The sequence below is a fragment of the Callithrix jacchus genome, chromosome 19, assembly GCF_049354715.1.
Source record: "Callithrix jacchus isolate 240 chromosome 19, calJac240_pri, whole genome shotgun sequence".
Taxonomy (NCBI): Eukaryota; Metazoa; Chordata; class Mammalia; order Primates; family Cebidae; genus Callithrix; species Callithrix jacchus.
The window spans coordinates 23010206-23032369 of NC_133520.1; the positions used below are offsets into that span (position 1 = coordinate 23010206).

General features: G+C 42.4%; 2 protein-coding genes and 1 pseudogene across 8 annotated transcripts in view; 1 reads left to right on the forward strand and 2 right to left on the reverse strand.

Annotated features, from left to right (window-relative positions):
* The window catches only part of LIN9 (lin-9 DREAM MuvB core complex component), a 77774-nt gene extending 70365 nt beyond the window's left edge, over nucleotides 1-7409 (forward strand). For all 7 annotated transcript variants that reach the window (XM_078356716.1, XM_078356717.1, XM_003735233.6 and 4 more), the window contains 3 exons: nucleotides 5046-5225; nucleotides 5371-5468; nucleotides 5957-7409. In XM_078356716.1, coding sequence (XP_078212842.1) covers nucleotides 5046-5225; nucleotides 5371-5468; nucleotides 5957-6062 — 384 coding nt within the window. In that variant the 3' untranslated portion in view covers nucleotides 6063-7409. The remainder of the gene's footprint in view (nucleotides 1-5045; nucleotides 5226-5370; nucleotides 5469-5956) is intronic.
* On the reverse strand, nucleotides 287-1147 carry LOC100404854 (mitochondrial ribosomal protein L13 pseudogene; annotated as a pseudogene).
* A 4571-nt stretch (nucleotides 7410-11980) lies between the features above and the next one.
* MIXL1 (Mix paired-like homeobox) lies at nucleotides 11981-15733 on the reverse strand. Its single transcript, XM_002760584.6, has 2 exons — nucleotides 15158-15733; nucleotides 11981-13850 (listed from the first exon to the last, which is right to left on the reverse strand). Exons 1-2 carry the CDS (start codon nucleotides 15560-15562, stop codon nucleotides 13545-13547), a joined length of 711 nt encoding a protein of 236 aa, XP_002760630.1. The 5' UTR covers nucleotides 15563-15733; the 3' UTR covers nucleotides 11981-13544.
* Between the last annotated feature and the right edge of the window lie 6431 nt (nucleotides 15734-22164).

Consider the following 22164-nt stretch of genomic DNA (forward strand, 5'->3'; position numbering starts at 1 on the left):
AGCCAAGATTGCACCACTGCACTCCAGCCTAGGCGACAGAGAGAGACTCTGTCTCAAAAAAAAAAAAAAAAGAAAAAGAAAAAGAAAAAGAAAATTTATACCAAGCTAATATCTTTATAAAGTCCTTTAGCAGAACTGTGTTATATAAAGTTTCTTATTCCTCCCAGTGTCAGTGTTGAAGACTACTTTATACACAGAAAGCTGTCAGTTCTGAGTTTTTCAGTTCAAGTTACAAATGATAAAGCCCTCCAAAAAAATTTGGAAAAATCTGGAAAACTAATTACTCTTTTTTTTTTTTAACCATGTAAGTGATTTTATTATTATCAACTCTAACATTCAAATCAGATTATGTAAAAACAATTCTATAAAATAGTATATTTTAATACAATTTCCTGTTGAAGGAATATACATTCCTGAACTTTCTCCACAAACATTCAGCACATATAACAGGTGCTGAACTGTAGCAGTTGTTTCACTCCATCCTGTAGGTTAGGGAAACTCAACAGAATAAAGTTTCAATCACTTCACTATGATTTTCTGAAATTCTTGTTCTCTTATAGCCGAAAATCTTCAGGTGGAGTCCACAATCTTGGGAAAGCGTCTATTTCTTCTTGTGTGTACTCATCCAGACGTTTAGGTATTTTTCGTGGTTGTGGAAGCTCTTCCACTAAATTCTTAAGAATATCTTCTGGAATATCCTCATCTGGGAAAAGATGCAACCTTTGCATCATTGTTCTTCTGTGAAGGTTTTTTGGTAGCATGCCATAAATAGCTAGTTTTACAATTGCCACTGGATCCTTCAGGTGAAGCTGAGCAGCTGTTACTTGTCTAACTCCACCTGGGTAGCCAGTGTGGGAGGAGTATACTTTTTGTTCCCATTTGTTTCCAGAAAATGCAATGTGTCTTGTGTTCATTATAACAACATGATCCCCACAGTCACTAAGTTCATGGTACACAGGTTTATGTAATCCCTGAAGTCTTATTGATGCCATAGAGGCAAGTTTGCCAGGTGGCTGCATTTTCCCATCTAAGAGATACCATACTCTAGCAAAAGTGGCCCATTGCTGGGGAGTCCTGGAGAAACTCGACATATTTCCCCACTAGCAGCACCGTCCGTCCTTCTCCCGGTAGCCGAGCCGGGTCACGCAGCCTTACTCGAAAACTAATTACTCTTAATTCCACTACCCCAGAGACCAAATTTTGTTGTTGCTTCTTTTTTCTTTTTCTTTCCTTTTTTCCTTTTTTTTGAGATAGAGTCTTGCTCTGTTGACCAGACTGGAGTACAGTGGTGCAGTCTTGCAATCTTGGCTAACTATAGCGTCAACTTCCCAGGCTCAAGCTATCCCCCTACCTCAGCCTCCTGAGTAGCTGGAACTACAGGTGCACGACATGCCCTGTTTGTTTATTTTTGTAGAGATGAAGTCTCACTATGTTGCCCAGATTGGTCTCAAACTCATGGGCTCAAGCGATCCTCCCAACTTGGCCTTCCAAAGTACTGAGATTATAGGCTTAAGCCACTGTGCCCAGCCCCAGAGACCAAATTTTTGTTTATTTCTCCCTAGTCGTGTGTGTATGTGTGTGTGTGTGTGTCAATGCATGCTTTTTCTCATACAGTTCTGATTGTGCTACCTATATAATTTTGTTGCCTTCCCTTTTAAACTTTAAATTAGCATTAGAACTATGAATTCTTGAATTTCAAATACATAGATCACAAGGTTATTTGTGAATTTTCATTCCAATGTGATTATATATATGAAAGTGGTTCAACAGTTTCATCTAAATTTTGAGTTTCTTACTACAGGGTAAGAATTAAAATGATTCAGGTGAGTTTAGGATGCTCCTGCATTTGCATACTTTGGGGTTGTGTGTTTCCAGGAAAGCCACCTCTACTTGTGATGTCAGATTCTTTTTTTTTTTTTTTTGAGACGGAGCCTTACTCTGTTGCCCAGGTTGGAGTGCAGTGGTGCAATCTTGGCTCACTGGAACCTCTGCCTCCCAGGTTCAAGCAATTCTCCCGCCTCAGCCTCCCGGTAGCTGGGACTACAGGTGCACACTACCAGGCCTGGCTAATATTTTGTATTTTTACAATAAAAATACAAAACCTGAGGTCTGACACTCCTGACCTCAGGTTATCCGCCAGGCTGGTCTTGAACTCCTGAACTCGGGTGGTCTGCCCTCCTCGGCCTCCCAAAGTGCTGTAAAGACATGAGCCACTGCACCTGGCCATGATAACAGATTTTTAAACAGTTGGCTTATTTTCCTGAAGGTTGTCAGTCATCCACCTAACAATATGCATTGTATTAGTAATAGATTTTCTCCCCTGGGCTAGCAACTATTCACAAGACATGCAGACTGTGCAGTCCAGGGTGACACATAACAGGATGGTACATGCAGAAACGGATTGCTCATCAATCTTTTTGTAGTAGCCAAGGCCATTTGTGATAGGCTCCTTTCCTAATGAAGTAAAGTGATTTAATCTTCTCAAAGCTCTTATGGAACTATAATATAGATTTTTAAAATAACATATCGGCCGGGTACAGTGGCTCATGTCTGTAATGCCAGCACTTTGGGAGGCCAAGGTGGGCGGATCACCTGAGGTCAGGAGTTTGAGACTAGCCTGGCCAACATAATGAAACCCCATCTCTAAAAAAATAATAACAACATATCTGAGAGGACACTACGACTAAGCAATTCTACCCAATATATACCAAAAAGATATATCAACATGTATTTACCAAAATACGTATACTAGAATGTTCATAGCATCATTGTTTATTATAGCCAGAAATCAGAAACTACCCAAATACCCATCAGTACTACAAAGGATCAATAAACATGGTATAATTACAGTTACACAGTGGAAATACTACTCAGCAATGAGAATGAATGAACTTGACTACAACTCAGTGCCATGGATGGATCTCACAAATGCAATGTTGAATAAATAAAGTCAGACACAAGAGAATATATAATGTATGATTCTGTTTTTATAAAGCTCAAAAGGTAATCTATGATGCTAGAAGCCAGGATGGTGGTTACCCTGAGGGAGGTAGTACTGGAAGATGGCATTATTCAAGTATCTGGGACTTTGATAATATTCCAGTTCTTAATCTAGTTGCTGACTTCTCAGTCATGCTTGATTTGTGACAACTCATTAATCTGTACGCTGCATGATTTTTGCGTACTTTTACGTATTTATGTATGCCTCAATTAAAATTTTAGTAAAGTATTAGAGGATACAGTTATTCACTGAAGCATTATTGGTAATTATAAAATATTAGAAAAAAAATATACATGCCCACACATAGGGAACTGACTAAATTATTTATGGTACATCCACACAAGAGTACTACGCTGCTGTAAGAGAGGAAGCTCTCTATTTACTGATACAGAGTGATATGTTACTAGGTGCAAAAAGCAAATACAAAAAATACACATACATATTCCCAAGTATATCACCTTTGGCGTAGGAAATACATAGAAATACAATATATATGTATCAACTTAATTTTTTCAAAAGGAAACACAGAAAGGATACACCAGAAACTAATTTGGAACTGGGGTAAGAGTTGGTGAGTAAGGAGGAGGGACATTTTTCTGAGTGTTTGTTTCCCCAACAAATACAAGTAAACTCTAAAGTGGAAAACAAACAGAAATAAATGAATCATTCCACCCCAGCCTGGGTGACAGAGTGAGACTGCCTCCAAAAAAAACAAATATATATATACATATATATACATATGTATATATATATTGTGGATAACAGGAGCCACGTTTCTCACTGTTGAAGAAGGCAGTTATGAAGAGGGGGAGGACTAGAGTGAAACTTGAGGCATTAGATTGGAATGGGGAAATCACTATTAATTCATGGTTTATTTTATCTTTATAAAATAGGTATAAGTCAGTGTATACATCTGCTGAGAGAGCTAAAAGCAATTATACCCTAATAGCAAAGACTGCACCTAGACCCAGACCTGGGGCAGAGAAAGAAGATGAGCCTGGCCCACCTTATTATGCCAAGGAAGTAAAATGTGCCCCCAAATTACGGGGATGTGTCAAAAAGAGCCAGCTTGACAGGGTTCCCACTGGCCAAATCTGGGACGATTTGACAATTTGAGCTTCAGAATAAATATAGTAAGAGATTATAACCCATAGAATAAAATTAACATCAGTATGGGTTCATACTAACATTAATGCATTTTTTAAGGAAAACTACTTTGTAGTAAAATGCCACGTAATAAAGAGAAGCAGTGTTAAGAATGAGAAAAACACTGTTTTGTAACCATCATAGTTATGATTGATACAGACAAGAATTATCAACAGATGCTAAAGTTGGTAGGTAAAAGTTTGATGACAAATAGGATGTTTACATGGCCTCAAGGTATCTCTTCACAACTCCTTAGAACTTACAAAAAAGAAATCCTTTACTGTAGGAAAATCTGGCAGACATAACTGCTTAACCAAGTGACCAAAGATAACATCACCAGTAATGGGACAGGTCAACATCAGGTGCCTTCTAATAAAGATGTCAAAGAACTCAGCATCGCTTTTGTAGTATTTCTGCCAAAAAATGCGTGACTTCAGTCTAATCATAAAGAAACAAGACAAACCTACGTTGAGGGATATTACACAAAATAATTGGCTCCTACTCTTCAAAAATATCAAAGAAATACAAATGAGTGATTAGAGGTAATAAGGCACAATGTTTCCAACTTAAATTACTAAGGGGAAAAATTACACATTCACAGATCAAATGTAGTAAAACATAAACAGTGAATCTAAGTAAATGTTATCAAGAGTTCTTTCTTTTATTCTTTTAACTTTTTTTAGAAGTTTGAAATTGTAGCAAAATTAAAAGTTAAAACGAATAGAAACAAATTAGAAAGAAACTGTTAAAGGAAAAAAACCTTTGAAGGTATGAGTACCACTTTAGTTTTAAATGCTACTTTTATAAAAATTAAAATCTGAAAAGAGGGCACAAACACATACAGAAATAATCATGGCTTCTCGAACATGCATCTCATGGTTCAATCATCTGTATTCAGCTTGCTCCAGACCAGGGTCTGCAGCCTGCAGATCAGCCGACAGATATGAGACGCAGGTGTGAGGAAGAAGCACAGGAAATTGTTCGGCATGCAAATTCCTCAACGGGACAGCCCTGTGTTGAAAATGAAAATCTGACAGACTTAATCTCCAGGCTTACAGCTATTTTGTTACAAATTAAGGTAAATCTTAGAGAAAATATTTTCTTAATTTGACATAAAGCAACCCATGCTGATTTATTGCTAAGAAATTAATTCATTGATTATATCAGGTATTTTATATTTGAGCTATAATTCAATTAAATTTTGAATTTTTTTTTCTCTTTAGTGTCTAGCAGAAGGAGGAGACCTGAATTCCTTTGAATTCAAATCACTTACAGACTCATTAAATGATATCAAGAATACAATAGATGCTTCTAATATCAGGTAATTCGTTAGGTACACTCTAATCTTTTTAATGGAAGTTTGTAGTGATTTTCAGTACAAGTTTTAAGAATTATGTATATTTGTGAAGTACTCATGTTATTCTCCATTAAATATATTTTTAAGAGCTTTTCACTTATATCCAGTCTGTTGACAGAATAGAAATTTCACATAGATTTTGTATATAAAGAAATTAGGAGGTATATTTAGGTTTGGGGTTAACATGGAGGTTCAGCTTAGAAGTTGAGCTTTCCCAGTCAGTGAGAAGCTCATCCCCTCCTTCCAGCTCCCTGTGGCTCCTTTGCTTCTTTAGAGCATATTTGTTCAATTACTACTGAAGTAGAATTATGGCTAATGTAGTAGAGGAGATTTATTCCTTCTCTAAGACTTATCAGAGCTGTTTCCTAACTAAAATTCAGCTCTCCTTTTTAAAAACTTTTTTTCTTAATTTTTTGAAATAAAGTTGTTAACCATATTTCTTCTTTCTTTAGTTGCTTTCAGAATAATGTAGAAATCCATGTTGCACATATTCAGAGTGGCCTGAGCCAGATGGGAAACTTACATGCCTTTGCAGCAAATAACACCAACAGAGACTGAGTAGAAGATTTCATTATTCCAACTGCACAGGACATTGTTCTTTTCCTTTATATAGGCTTCCAACACCAAATAACCTAACTGCTGGAAAACAAGGGAAATTTAAATCTCCAAATAAGGCATTTTAATAGACTACTGCTTCTTAAACCAGCATTGCTGACCAGCATTATATTTATTTTTCTTTTATTATTCAAATGCAGTAGCATTGCTTATGTTATATATGTTTTTATTAGCAAATATTTTTAAACTGAGAATATCTGAACATAATATAATTTCATTGACCAATTTTTTTAACGTGCATGAATTCGCCGCCACACATGGAGACAACTCAGACAACTGCTGCAATGGAGAGTCTGAAGAAACCTGGTCTTTCTGTTCATGTCGGTGCAATGCGGAAATTCCATCCAGAAAATTACAGCTCCACTTAATTTAGTTACTCACCATCTCAGTCTTCAAAAGATGACATCATGAAGTGTGGGAAGTCCTAGTTTTAAGGAAAGCCACTGAAATATAGATGGGAAATATGGACTTTACAGGTATATGTGATATATACTTGCAATGTGACATGGTTCGATAGATCATTTTATAATAATAAATATTTAAATTTATCATAACTTATATAAAAGAAAACTTTGTTGTTTGTCTGTTGAAATAAAATGAAGGAATAGGGAGAAAACATAACTGCAAAATGCTAAATTTCTGCAAATGGATTTGGCATATCTTCCCATCAGTTCAGGTCAAAAGTGCTATTGTTATGAGATTTATTTAAAAAAAAAAAAAAAAAGACTGATAACACACTATTTTCATATTTTTTTTGTTTGTTTGCACAACTTTTAAACCAGATTACTGGTTAAAATCCAACAGTACACAATTTGTAAAGTAAAAAGATTTTATAGGGAAAACAAATATAATAACCAGTGCTGTGAAATGCAGAAGAAAGGTTTGTTTTGGTTGTTTTTCTTTTTTAGGAAAATCCTGCCTAAAATGTTAATCTTGTAAAAAGTATGTATTTGGAATTTTCTTTGTTTTAATATAGAATATTATAAATTCAAAATATAAATTGTTTTCAAATTTGGAGTTTAAGATACAGCTGTAGAGGTGATTTTAATTCCTTTAGATGTCTCATCAAATGAGACTTTTTATATGTTAATGTATAATAAAACTGAAACAAGATTATTTTCCATTTGAAATTTTTGTATAGTTTAAAAATGCTTCCGTATTCTTTGTTGGTATTGTGCCACTGCAGAACTTTAGTGCAGAGTTTATATTTAGCTAAACTGTTATGTTAATTAAATGCATAAATCTTCTATTCTTAATATTTGTAATTCTAAATAAATTGATCTATGAAAATTAGTATTTCCTATATTTTCATTTAATTAATTCAAGTTGATATGCATTCCTTCTGTTTAAAAGTTTTGAAGAATTGTAATTTTCATTAAATTACATTTTTAGGGGAAGCAGTACAGAGTAATTACCAAGTCACTCTACCATACCATCCAGTGGTATAGATTTTATTACCATACCATACCACTATACCATACCATCCAGTGGTATAGACTTTATTACCATACCATACCACTCTACCATACCATCCAGTGGTATAGATTTTATTACCATACCATACCACTCTACCATACCATCCAGTGGTATAGATTTTATTACCATACCATACCACTCTACCATACCATCCAGTGGTATAGACTTTATTACCATACCATACCATTCTACCATACCATCCAGTGGTATAGACTTTATTACCATACCATACCATTCTACCATACCATCCAGTGGTATAGATTTTATTACCATACCATACCACTGTACCATACCATCCAGTGGTATAGACTTTATTACCATACCATACCACTGTACCATACCATCCAGTGGTATGGTATTAAGCAAGTAAGTTATTTGGCCTGGTACAGATCTAGTGAAAGGTTCATTTTAATATATTCTACCTAGAATTGGGTATTTTGTGCCTTTTTTCTTATATATATATATATATATATTTTTTTTTTTTTTTTTTTTTTTTTTTTTTTTGAGATAGGGTCTCCCTCTGTCACCCAGGCTGTAGTGCAGTGGTGCAGTCTAGGCTCACTGCAACTTCTGCATCCCCGGTTCAAGGGATCCTCCCACCTTAGCCTTCTGAGTAGCTGGGATTACAAGTGCATGCCACCATGCACAGCTAATTTTTTAGTAGAAAGAGTTTCATCATATTAGTCAGGCTAGTCTCCAACTCCTGACCTCAAGTGATCCACTTACCTTAGCCTCCCAAAGTGCTGGGATTACAGGCGTGAACCACCTGTCTGGCCTCTCTTACATTTCTTAAGGCTTACTTGTCATACTGAAATAGTACCTCATTTCACACATATTTAATTGAGCACCGTTTGTTTCTTAGTGCCTTCATGTGTTGACAGCAGAAACTGTGCGGAAGACTATAGTTGAACTTTATTTCTGTTTAGGAAGAAATCTAGATTTCGAAGGACTCATGTTGGATCAGCCATAGATTGATTTGAATGATATGCCACTGCTTAACACATTTTTGGAGCTCTAAATAAAGCTATCAAAGCCAGATTGAGCAAACATGCAAGCACATACATGGCTTTTATATATATAGATTTGGTTCTGATTTGGTTACTTTAAGCTAGTTCCAAAAGTCATTTTCACTCGCAACCACTGAGAATCTACAAAAAGATTTGCCCATTAGCATTTTTGAAACCACGCACCTCTCCATCTTCATTACCACTACTTGCAGCCCAGCTGCCGTCACCAATAGCCTGGACACTGCAGTTGTCTCCTAACTTACCTCCCAGTATCTGCTCAGCCCTCTTCAAATGCAGCCAGAGGGATCATCTTAAAATGCAGAATGGATCATGTTATCCCTCTGTCTATAAATGCCTTTAAAGTCTTCACTTGGCTTTCGGGACAAATTCAAAACTCTTTTACAAGGCCTGTAAAGCCATACATGGTCTGGCGCCCCCTACTTTTTTATCAGCTTAACTCCACAGAGTCTTCGCATGTACAGTGCCTGCATTCCCTCTCCTCCTCTCCTTGGTAACTTCTGATTATCCTCCAGATCTCACCTTCAGCATTACTCTCTCAAGGAAGCTTTCCTTGACCACAATACATCTCCTATTACAATGTCTCCAGATCATATATCTCTCCTTCCAGCACTTGTCACATTTGCAATTTAATATTAATAATTCTTGGAGATCTTTTGTCTCCCTACTGGCCTCTGCTCCATGAGTGGAAGAACTGTTTCTGTTTTTGTTCACATTTCCAGGTCCTGGCAAAGTGCCTCTTTATGGGCAAAAAATAAATACTTGTGTAATGAATGGGAAAATGAGAGTTTCAAAAAAGCTCTAAGCAACATTAATGTCATCGGAATAAGAGTATGGTCTTCCATGATGATTTCTTTGAAAGATGAGACAGCAATGACTGGCATGTAGAAATTCTGACTTGGGGGCCGGGCACGGTTGCTCACGCCTGTAATCCCAGCACTTGGGGGAATGAGGTGGACAGATGGATCATGAGGTCAGGAGTTTGAGACCAGACTGGCCAACATGGCAAAACCCCATCTCTACTAAAAATACAAAAAAAAAAAAATTTAGCTGGGCATGGTGGTGGGTACCTGTAATCCCAGCTACTCAGGAGGCTGAGGCAGGAGAATTGCTTGAACCTGGGAGGCAGAGGTTGCAGTGAGCCGAGATTGTGCCTTTCATTGCACTCTATCCTGGGCAATAAGAGCAAGGCTCCATCTCAAAAAAAAAAAAAAATTATATATATATATATATAAATAAATTCTGACTTGGGGATTGCTTTTAAACCTATCACATTATCATTATTCCTAAAAAGACCAGTGCAATGTAGGAGGCACTGAATGGTGGTAGATTAATGAGTGGGCTGAGTTTGAGTCTTGGCCATGCCACTTACAAGCTCTACAGCTGTGAACCACTACTTTGATTAAGTTTCTTGATCTTTAAAGTGGGAAGATTAGTCCCTGTCTTACATGGTAGGTGTGAGGATTAAATAGATAATGTCTGTAACACATTTAGCAGTTAGGGCCTCTTAGAGTTTGAGACAGCTTCAGGCTACTTCTTGGAAGATCCCACAATTTAAAATGTGACAACAGGATTTACATATTTGTAGATTTTTACAGTTGTTCACTGAGGAAGCAACATAAGACAATATAAAAGCAATAATACAATAATTATAAGATTTGTTCTTAAGCGTGATTCTTAATGGACCATAAGTTTAAAGCATTGTATGTCTTTCAGTTTTGTGAATGTATTCGTAGTATCTCATTTGGCCATGTCACAAGTTTAAATGTAAAAGCTCTGTGATTGTGAGACCTCCTGAGCACCTGCAGGATAGGATAGGACTTGAGCACAGAGCTCAACAACTGATGTTCATCAGCTCATTTCTGGTTTCAAACAGTTTTCAAAGAAGTGAGTACAGTTGGCTGCTAAAGCCTCAACTACGTTGTCTTGGCTGCTTTTTATTGGGGGGATGGCAGGTACAAGGTCTCACTCTGTCACTCAGGTTCAGTGCAGTGGCATGCTCATAGCTCACTGCAGCCTTGAACTCCTGAACTCAGGCAGTCTTCCCATGTCAGCCTCCTGAGTAGCTGGGACCACAGGCACATGCCACCATACCTGGCTATTTTTTTTTTTTTTTTCAGATGGAGTCTCTCTCTGTTGCCCAGGCTGGATGGAGTGCAGTGGCCCAGTCTCAGCTCACTGCCACCTCCTGGGTTCAAGCAATTCTCTTGCCTTAGTCTCCCAAGTAGCTGGGACTACAGGTGCCTGTCACCACACTGGCTAATTTTTGTATTTTTAGTAGAGACAGGTTTCACCATGTTGGCCAGGCTGGTCTCAAACTTCTGACCTCATGTGATCCACCCACCTCAGCCTCCCAAAGTGCTAGGATTACATATATACGTAATATATATAGACAGTGTCTCACTCTGTTGCCCAGGCTGGAGTGCAGTGATGCGATCTTGGCTCACTGCGACCTCCACCTCCCGGGTTCAAGCAATTCCCCTGCCTCAGCCTCCTGAGTAGCTGGGATTACAGGCACCCACCACCACATCCAGCTAATTTCTGTATGTGGTGGTGTTTTTTGACACAGTCTTGCTCTATTACTCAGCTCTTAGTTGTTTTAAATGGTGGGTTTGCGACTCTAAAAAGTACAGGCCAGGCACAATGGCTCACACCTGTTATCCCAGCACTTTGGGAGTCTGAGGCAAGCAAATCACCTGAGGACAGGAGATGGAGACCAGCCTGGCCAACATGCTAAAACCCTGTCTCTACTAAAAATACAAAATTTAGCCAGGGGTGGTGGTGGGTGCCTGTAATCCCAGCTACTTGGGAGGCTGAGACAGGGAGAATTGCTTGAACCCAAGAGGCAGAGGTTGCAGTGAGCTGAGATCATGCCACTACACTCCAGCCTGGACAACAGAGCAAGACTCTGTCTCAAGAAAAAGAAAAAAGTACAAACCACTTGAATAACATTTCTATGAAAATGAGGGCATCTGGCCTGTATAGTCTCTAGGACATTCAGCATAGTTTGGGCTCTTCTAGTAACCATCAAGACATGAAGTCCTAGGGAAACCCCGTCTCTACTAAAAATACAGAAATCAGCCAGGCATGGCGGTGCATGGCTGTAGTCCCAGCTACTCAGGAGACTGAGGCAGGAGAATCCCTTGAACCCAGGAGGTGGAGGTTGAAGTGAGCTGAGATTGTGCCACTGCACTCCACTGTGGGTGACAGAGCAAGACTTTGTCTCAAAAAAGATGTTCTGGTCCTCGTAGCTATGGCATCCCATGAGCCTACTTTAAAGCACAGTTCACAAAGAAACCTCACCTGTAGTTACCTCATGCACAAACCATTTCCTTTAACTTTAAAGGAGTCTGAAAACTCTCAAAGTATCAAAATATTTTAATCTTAGACCAACCTAGAAACAGTTATTTACATACATTTAGAATTATAAATTGCAAAGAGAAATCTCCCAAAGCCAAAATACTTATAAAATATTACTAAACATTCAAGCAAAAATATGTTTTTAACCAAACTAAATTTCTCAGCTCAGTGGCTGCTGACAGTATTGATTACTGGCTAAAAACCACATTTGCAGAAACTTTTAGACATGTCTTTCACGGCCACATAGTATGTACCGAGCAATTGTAGAGTGAAGCACTGTACTAGGAGTTACCTAAAATAATTCATTTAAATAGAAATTACATTGAAACATTTGTGAAAGACATTTAATAATCCACAAAAGCTGCACAGGAAGTCCAATAAGAAGTGCTAAGGGTAATGTTGGAGTGATCGAAGTAACAACTGCAAAATCAGGATTACTTAGAGAAAATTTCAGACTTCAGAAAGGGGGCAGGGGAGTCCTCAAGTGTTTTGAAAGCTAAAGGTATGAATTTGATACAAAACTGAAAGGAGTGACTTTGAGACCAAAGCATATATTGTGAATAGTTGACCTTCAGATTTGCATAGCTGTTCTGCAGGCTAAGGATGATGTCAGTTATCTGGGAGGGTAACTGAAAGCCTTTTATAATTTGGTAGCAACTAGAGGCTACCACAGAACCACAGAGTTTTTTTTCTTTTTCTTTTTTGAGAGAGAGTCTTGCTCTGTCACCTAGCTAGAGTGCAGTGGTGTGATCTCAGATCACTGCAACCTCCACCTCCACCTCCTAGGCTCAAGTGATTCTCCTGCCTCAGTCTCCCAAGTAGCTGGGACTACAGGCGCCTGCCACCACACTCAGCTAATGTTTGTATTTTTAGTAGAGCCGGGTTTTGCCATGTTGGCCAGGCTGGCCTTAAACTCTTGACCTCAGGTGATCTGCCCACTTGGCCTCCCCAAGTGCTGGGATTACAGGAGTGAGCCACCAAGCCTGGCCCACAGAGAGTAATTTTTTTTAAGTAGTTGAGAAGCTAGAGGCAGGAGGGGCTGTTGAAATAATTTGTATGCAGAGTTACTGGAGCTATGATTGAACGTGAAGAAGACAAGCCCAATTTTAAAAAGTAATAAACTAGGATGAGGGTTGAAGAGATGGGGTAGAGTGAGTTTAAGGTTATAAGGCTTGGAGGGACCAAGAGAAAATGGCAGCTGTAAAGCACAAGGGGAAACTGAGTCAAGCTGAGGTATTCTTGTGAAGAAGATCATAAGTTCTGAACAACCAGTCTAAAAAATAAGAACAGGCCTGGCAAGAAGGCACAGGGCCGCAGACCAAATGCAATGTGCACACGTGGAGGTAATGAATGCCAGAGCTCTGGGGTGGGAGTGTTGGCTTCAAAATTCATTGACAAAATGGCAGGGGTACCTTCAAATGTGAGAGGTGCTGTCAAAACCATCACCAAGGTTAACAAGACCATGTCCTTAGCATGGGTGTCAGAAAGGACAATATGCCGATGTGTCTCTCCCAGGCTGTCAGTCATGGCTCCTGAGAGTTTATCCTCAATTCTCCCAGAATCCTCAAAAGTTACCAAAGGCAGAAAAGATGTGTTCCTCCCATGAGTCCAGCTTTGAATCAACGTCTTCAGAGAGAGGGGAACAGGTTTCAAAATTCTGACCTTGAGAGCTAGAGTCAGAGATGCCCCCTCCAGCCCCATTTGGATTGGGCAGGCAGTTCACATCCACCTCAAGAGGCAGCTGGGGCTTCAGACATTTCGTTTCAGTTCCAGGAGCAGAGTGGGTGAGGATAATCTCTGGCCTAGACAAAGGTTGGAAGGATTTCCCACTCTGACGCCGAGACTTGGCACGTCTGTTCTGGAACCATACCTGGAAGAGGGGAGGAAAAAAACTGCTTTTGGTTGGAGTTTTTATGCTAACATTATGTTCACAGTTCACACTAGTAAGCTCCAGCTTAACATCCCTTGGCTTCCTCTCCAAAGCCCTTAGGTTGAGGGTTAAAAGCTCAGAGCACCTGGCTTTCCTTGCCTCCCCATTCCCAGATGCAAACATTGGAATAATGCCTCATTCTATATCTTCTTTAGTTAGAAACATTTTCATGAAAAATCGGGGTCGCAAAAATAGAAGCACTTAGAATTCTTAGAAAAAACTGCCTTAAATTATTAAGAAAATCAGTTTTTGAAGGTCTATACTCCCTTGTCAAACTAATCAAGGAGGTATTTTGCTCATGCCAGCTGTTGAGACTGACAGCTATATGACCACCAGGAGTGCAGAGAAAACAAGTCCACTCTCCCAGTGTTTAGATGAGGGCTGCTCCTTAAAACTGTGCGTGGACACCGACCAAGCTGCTACAGACAAACAGACAAAAAAGTAGACTTCTTCCTACCAACTCTAAGATTCTAATCTAAATTACTTTAGACGACAAACACGGCCGGGTGCAGTGACTCACGCCTGTAATCCCAGCACTTTGTGAGGCCCTGGGCGGGTGGATCAACCGAGGTCAGGAGTTCAAGACCAACCTGACCAACATGGTGAAACCCATCTCTACTAAAAACACAAAAAAATAACTGGGCATGGTGTCAGGCGCCTGTAATCTCAGCTACTCGGGAGACTGAGGCAGGAGAATCGCTTGAACTGGAGAGGCAGAGGTTGCAGTGAGCCAAGATTGGGCCGCTGCACTCCAGCCTGGGCAACAAGAGCAAAACTACGTCTCAAATAAATAAATAAAACACGCCTTGCACTAAATTTTTCAAACTGCCAACAAGCTCTAGGTGCTTCTCGCTTTACCTCAAGGTGCTACATCCTTTCAAATCCAAGTCCCAGAAGGCAACACTTGCTAAGAAAGCAGCATAAGGGGGTAATCTGCTGAGCCAGCCCTGCTGGTTCTCAGCTACCATTCTCACACTCAAAGCCCTTATTATAGAAGCCCTTATTATATTTAACAATGAGGGTTAGAAATCGTTCAGTGCAGGCCTGAATTATTTCACATAAGCCTCACAATCACCTTGTGTAGCAGGTGCCAACATCACCCCTATTTCAGTCTAGGACATAGAGGCTCAGGGGAAGCACCTTGCCTGCAACGTCCCGGGGGTGTGGCCTCAGGAGCCTGGAGTCCCGACCTCGACTCCGCAACACCTTCGCCCCATCGCGCACCTGCGAACGCGGCGGGCCCTCACCTGGATCCTGGACTCGGGGAGCAGGGTGAGCGCGGCCAGGCGCTCGCGCAGGTGGATGTCGGGGTACCGGGTCCGGCGAAAGACGAGCTCCAGCAGCTGCAGCTGCTCCGCGCTGAACGACGTGCGCTTGCGGCGCTGCGACGCCGATGGGGCGGCCGCGCCTTTGGGGGGCGCAGGCGAGCCCAGGCCGGCGGGGGACGGCGGGGCCGGCCCGGGGTCCTGGCCCAGGAAGCCCGCGAAGGGCGCCGGACCGGGGCCGGGGCTGGGTCCCGCCGGGGGCGCAGGGAGCAGTGCGGCCGCGGGGCTCGGGGGCGGCAGGAGCGCCCCGCTGGCGTAGGGGGCTCGGTACGCGGGAAACGCGGCGCCTTCGGCAAACTGGTGCGCACGGGACTCGGCTGCGGCCATCGCTCCGTAGCCCAGCGCGCCGTCCGGAGGGGCGCGGGCCCCACTTATACCCGCCCAGGCGGGGGGCGGGGACGGGGCGGCGGCGCGGCGCGATCAAAGGTGGGCGCGGGGAGGCCCGTGTCTCCCCGGGGTGCGAGCCCGCCCGGCCCTGCCAGACGCTGGGGAATAATCGCTTCCGCCGGCCCCGGGATGCAGGAGGGAGGCGTGAACTTGGGTCCCTGCCCCCTCTGTGTTCTTCCCCGCCCACCCGCCCCGCCGGCGCAATACACATCCCCGAAAGACTGTTTGCCCGGGAGGGGCAGCCCCGAGGAGCCCGGGCTGCAGAACTCCCTCCTCTGGGTCGGATCCCCGATCAGAGCAGCGGAAGGGCCTTGCCCGGCCTGTGCCTCACATGGCCCGCATTGCCCTTTGCCTTGGTCCCGCCTGTCCTCATCAAAGCTATTTATTTACCACCCCTGCTATGTGCTAGACCCTGTACCAGGTTGGTCAAACAGCCTGGCCCCTGAGTTCTGCAAGCCTCCCTAACACATCCTGAATCCAAGGGTGGGGGGTGAAGATAAAGGGATCCACCTCGAAGGGTGAGCACATTGCTCCTGATTAAATGGGTTGTGGAGGGGGGAGGGTGTTCTGGCTGGAAAGTACCTGGGCCCACCAATAAGGATACCCTAAGTAGGGTGGGGTTGGCAACATGCCGCGTTAGCAGAGGAGACGCGCAATTTGGCCTTTCTGGAAACACTTAACAATGCTCAAGACCCGTCTCTTGGATGGGTGGAGATGAAAGCAGCCTTATGAAGTTCCCACACGGCTCATTCTTTCCTCTGCGCCGAAAGCTCCCATTTTCTACTTTGTGCTATGGTATGGTTTCTCTATCTGCTTCCCCTGATAGATTGCAAAGTTTTAGCAAGCAGGAATCCACTTCTCCCTTTCTGAGTTTACTGAGTGTCTACTTTATACACCTATTCTACGTGAGGCCTGCTACGAGGCCTTTAGTGAATGTCTGTCGAATTGGATGTCACTGAGTCCTCCTTATTGAAAGAGAATGGTCCACCATGGGAACTGCCCCACCACAGTGCAAGAGCTCAGGAGAGGAGAATAGACGCCCAAGTCTTGCTCGAAGCACCTGAGCGCTGATTTCCCCCAGTCACTCCCTGTGGCTGACTGGATCTCTTTATTGGAAGGTTCTTTGAGAGCACAATCCCTGTCCTGTCTCTCTGCATTCTGGAACGTCAATAGGCAGTCTTAGAGTAGCTTGGATCTTTTTATCATGGGTGGACGTTTCAGGAGGCAAAGCGGAAATTATTCTTGGAGCTGCTGCAGAGAGGAATTTAGGGCTTGATTCTTTCCTCGTTGGGGTAAGGGGTGGGGGTGGCAGGGACTGTGTCCTGTGCAGCCCCTGAGGCCCTTCTAAGGCAGCTGATATACTCACCGCCTGCTCTTCTATCTTCCTTCCACCCCTTCTCTTTTCTTTCTCCTTCTCCTCTTCCTTGATTATTCCTTTGCCAAGTCATTGAGGTTTTCATGCTGGGAATAGGAGTTCAGGTATATTTCTCTGTGTTCGTTCATTCATTAGTTAAAAAAAAAAATGTGTGAAGTGTCACTGTGCCAGGCCAGGCTTTGTGTATGTTACTCCTATTCCAGTTTCACAGATCAGGAGATATGCCACAATCCACACAGAGGCCCAGACAACTCTCAAGCCAGCGTGCTGAGCCAACCTCGAGGCATGACTCCCATGGTCACATGGAGCTCCTTCCTCTGCCTCCCTCAGGAGGAGGGTGAAGCCTGGCCCCACTCCAGTCTTGGGGTTGTCATCTTTCAGGCACATTGGGTTCCTCAGGTTCCTGTTTGCAGGCTGCAGTGATGGATGCGTTACTGTATGTAGCTACAGGGACTGGGAGGCCAGCCCCGGGAGGACACTGGAGGTTTGCCCGCTGCTGACTGCCAGCTGAAACTTAACAGCCAGAGATGGCTGAAGCAGCCCAGAAACTCTGCCCAGGAGCCAGGCGTCATAGGAATTCTGCAGCCCACTGTGTGGAACTTCACCCCATTTCCCTGGGTCCTCTGTCCAGGCTTCGGTCCTCTGCCACCACCTGCTCACTTGTGAGGGGCCCCGTAGCCTGCCCGTTTTGTCATAGCCAGGGACATGGACCTGTGGAGACAAATGAAGCGCTTGCTCATCACAGAAGCAGGCGGTAGTTCAGTGAAGCAATCTAAACATACAGCCAAAGCAATCTAAACTTGTGCTAAGAAATCCCAGCATTCAGGCAGGCTCAGTGGCTTGTGCCTGTAATCCCAGCAATTTGGGAGGCTGAGATGGGCAAATCACCTGAAGTTAGGAATTTGAGACCAGCCTAACCAACATGGTAAAACACCGTCTCTACAAAAAACACAAAAATTAGCCAGGTGTTGTGATCCCAGCTACTTGGGAGGCTGAGGCAGGAGGATCACTTGAACCCAGGAGGCAAAGGTTGCAGTGGGCTGAGATTGTGCCACTGCCCTCCATCCTGGGCAACAGAACATGACTCTGTCTCAAAAGAAAAAAAAAAAAAAAGAAAGAAATTCCAGCATTCCCTTTGTGGTTTGAGAATCCTCCAAACTGACTAAACAGGGATTATTTTCTTTTGAATGTTTTCCTGAGAGTTTGTGTTAGATAATTATCTTCTATAGTGAAATACGATTTCAGCCTCTCCCACTCTCTCCTCCTTTTGCTCGAAGTGAAGCTTTTATGGAGTGTGTTTCTATATGCCTAAAAAACAACATCTGCAAGGATACAGTGGAATGTCAGGGTTGGAATCAGTTCAAGTATTATGATACTACAAGTTTCTTCAACATTGTCATTTGACTTAAACGTCATGTATTAATAGTTATTTTCTAACTAAATGAACAAATAACTCACTTGGTTTTCTAACCATACAATGCAGTTCTTCTGTAGAAGTTTTCTGGCTCTCTGCGGGATGTGGTATTGACTCAGCATGTGTCACATGTCCTGCATCAAGTCATACTGAGCAAGTTTGGAAAGGGAGACTTTTATACCCTTCAGGAATGCTTTATGGTTATTTTTTAATCATGTGCATGTATTATTGCTATGAGCACATTTTTAAACCCTAGTTTTTGATGACTAAAAGTAATGTGGTATTCTGGTCTGGATCCTGGAAAATAAAAAAGACGCTAGCGGGAAAACTGGTAAAATTTGAATTTAAAAAACCGAATTCTACAAAACTAAAGCAGAGAATGCAGTGTAATACATCTGGAAAGATAAATTGCTTCTCAGATGGGCCTGGTGGCTCACACCTGTAATTCCAGCACTTTGGGAGGCTGAGGCAGGCAGATCACCTGAAGCCAGGAGTTTGAGACCAGCCTGGCCAACATGGTGAAACTCCATCTCTACTAAAAATACAAAATTAGCTGGGCGTGGTGGCATGTGCCTGTAATCCCAGCTACTTGGGAGGCTGAGGCAGGAGAGTCACTTGAACTTGGGCAGTGCAGGTTGCAGTGAGCCAAGATCGTGCCATTGCACTCCAGCCTGGACAACAAAAGCGAAACTCTGCCTCAAAAAAAAAAAAAAAAAAGAAAGAAATTACTTCTCTATGCAAGTGGACTTCCCATTTCACTTGGGGTTTTCATTGACTAAGTTTGGAAAGATAGAAGCCATACTGGGTCTCTACAAAATCACTGCTGTGTATTACACTGCACTTGAAATTAAAATGACTTGCTACTTTGCTTTTCTTTGGTAGACACTTACAAACGCATAAGTGGTTTCCACTGTACCCGAGTTCTAGATTCCTGACTAGTTACCCCCCTGCAGGCATGCAATGCGTGTGTGGATCACATATCCATTTGTTGTTCTTCAGTATTCATTTTTTTCAATAGGAAAATGAGAAGAGCCCTATCCTTGGCAATATAATATTTAAAATAATTATTGCAAGTTATTTTCCCAAAACAGATACTCTGTGATATATAAAGCTCCATAAGGTGTTTTTTTCTCCGGAAGCACATCAGCTGAGCAGCTCCAGCACAGCAAACTGAAGTTCAGGGTTAGCTGAAGACAGCGATCACTGAGATTAGGATCTGGAGTTCTCCCCCTCCAGCACCTGGGAGAGCTCACCATTTTTGATTTGCTGAGAGCTTTTGGCCATTATTTACGTTTAGTCTGTCAGTAACTTGAAATAGATACAAGGGAAGGCACGGTGAAATAGAAGACAATCCTCAAAGATGCTTCCTGTATAATGGGGGAAGGCCACTAAATAAAAGAGGCAGTAGGGAAAGAAAAAACAAAACATGATTTTCTGGATCCAGGACCGGCTCTACAGCAGGCCAGGCTGTGCAGGATGGGGCCACTCGGGGTCACTGTCCTGGTCTGCATCCTCAACATTTCCCACCACGGTTCCTGTCACTGAATCACCCAAATATCACAGAGGCCTGTCTTTCCTCCCCAAGTGCTAAGTACTCTCTTCCCCGGGCTCTCTTTGTTGTTCAAGTCAGCCCCTCTCCACTGCCTAAGACCAGGCGCGAGAGCCTGGGTATTTATTAAAGGGAAAACCAGGAAAAGGCAGCCGAGGGGAGTCGATGGCTCTGCTTCCACCTTGAGATCCGCAGCGCTGTGTGCCCCTTTGATCCTGGCCTCACTTTGATTTCCTCTCCTCTGGCTGCCCAGGCCTCCGCAGTTCCTGGAGTTTATTTCAGAACAGGTGGTTTCAGCAGACTGAAAGACAACACGCCCCAAAAGGTATTAATGAGCCAGGAAAGTGATAAAATGTTAAGAAGCCTTCTTTGTTCTTGTGTATTCGGCACCGTATACACTCAAAACCAAGCACACAATAGATGCTGAACCCATGTGTTTTTTAAAATAATGATTCATTTTCTTCCTCCCACCATTTCTGTCCCAAGCCTCTTCTCACACAGAGGAGTCTTTCCCAACCCCCATCCACACAGTTAACCAATAAAGTTAAAATAACATTTCAACCTCAGAGAATGGAATCCGGAAGTTTTCCAAACTTATGTCTGAATACTTGAAACAAAGAACTGAAACAACTAGCAGGATATTCTCAAAGAAGACATTTGACTGATACTTCTTTCTTCAGTGTACGTACTGAGCCCTTGAAATGAGGCTACTGTGACGGAAGAACTGAACTTTTCATTTCATTTCAGCTGATTTGAATTTACCCACATGGCTAGTAGCTCCCATATCTACCAGCACAGCTCTAAACTGTCATCCAGCAAATTGCCCTTCTTTGATAACTTTTTAATTTATTTTATTTACTTTTTTTGAGACAGGGTCTCACTTTGTCACTGGAGAGCAGTGGCATGATCACAGCTCATTGTAGCCTCAAGCTCCTCAGGCTCAAGTGATTCTCCCACCTCGACCTCCCAAATAGCTAGGACTACAGGTGTGCACCACCACGACCAGCTAATTTTTGTATTTTTTGCGGAGACGAGGTTTCGCCATGTTGCTCAGACTGGTCTGAAACTCCTAGGTTCAAGTGATCCACCCACCTCAGCCTCCCAAAGTGCTGGGATTACAGACGTGAGCCACTGTGCCCAGCTCTGATAACTTTGTATGTGTTTATACGTAGAGGTATCCAGTTGGTACAAAATAATACACTAAACTTCAATTCTAGACTCTCATTTTTATGGTTTAATCACAACTCTGGATCATCAAAGTGGTTATTTCATTTTATTTTATTTTCTTGAGATGGAGTCTCACTCTGTCGCCAAGGCAGGAATGCAGTGGCGCTATCTCAGCTCACTGAAACCTCCGCCTCCCAGGTTCAAGCAATTCTCCTGCCTCAGCCTCCCAAGTAGCTGGGATTATAAGTGCATGCAGCCACACCCAGCTAATTTTTGTATTTTTAGTAGAGACAAGGTTTCACCATGTTGGCCAGACTGGTCTTGAACTCCTGACCTGAGGTGATCTGCCCATCTTGGCCTCCCAAAGTGCTGGGACTACAGGCATGAGCCATCACGCCCAGCCAGTTACTTCATTTTATACCCGAAAAACTCCTATAGATTTGGCTAAAAGTGCGTTAAATATTATTGTAATTAGCTGGGCATGGTGGCACAAACCTATAGTCCCAGCTACTCAGGAGGTCGAGGTGGGAGGATTGCTTGAGCCCAGGAGGAGTTCGAGGCTGCAGTGAGCTATAATTATACCACTGCACTCCAGCCTGGACAACAGAGCAAGACCCTGTCTTTAAAAAACAAAAACACCTTACTGTAGGTGTTTCTTCAAAAGTGACAATTTGAGGTCACTTGCTGGTTAAAGAATTATGATACTACTGAGGAATAATGACAGGTTTCTTTAACCTTGTCATCTGGCTTAAAGCTCATTTCATTCTTATCTAACCCAACAGCAAAACTCTGCTGGCATTCTCTGACTCTCTGTGGGATGTGACATGATATTAAGTTCGTGTGCATCACATAGCTTTCATGAAGTCATACTTGGCAAGAACAAGTCAAGAGAGGGGCATTAAAAGAACACGGAACCTGCCAATATCTCTCTTTTCTGCTCCCAAATATTTATTTATTTATTTATTTATTTAGCGATGGAGTTTGGCGCTTGTTGCCCAGGCTGGAGTGCAATGGCACGATCTCGGCTCACTGCAAAC

Excerpts from the sequence above, each read along its gene's own strand:
- MIXL1 (XM_002760584.6), bottom strand. The coding sequence starts at position 15,562 with ATGGCCGCAGCCGAGTCCCGTGCGCACCAGTTTGCCGAAGGCGCCGCG. Across the intron at positions 13,851-15,157 it reads TCCCCGAGTCCAGGATCCAG|GTATGGTTCCAGAACAGACG; the intron begins GTGAGGGCCCGC and ends CCCCTCTTCCAG.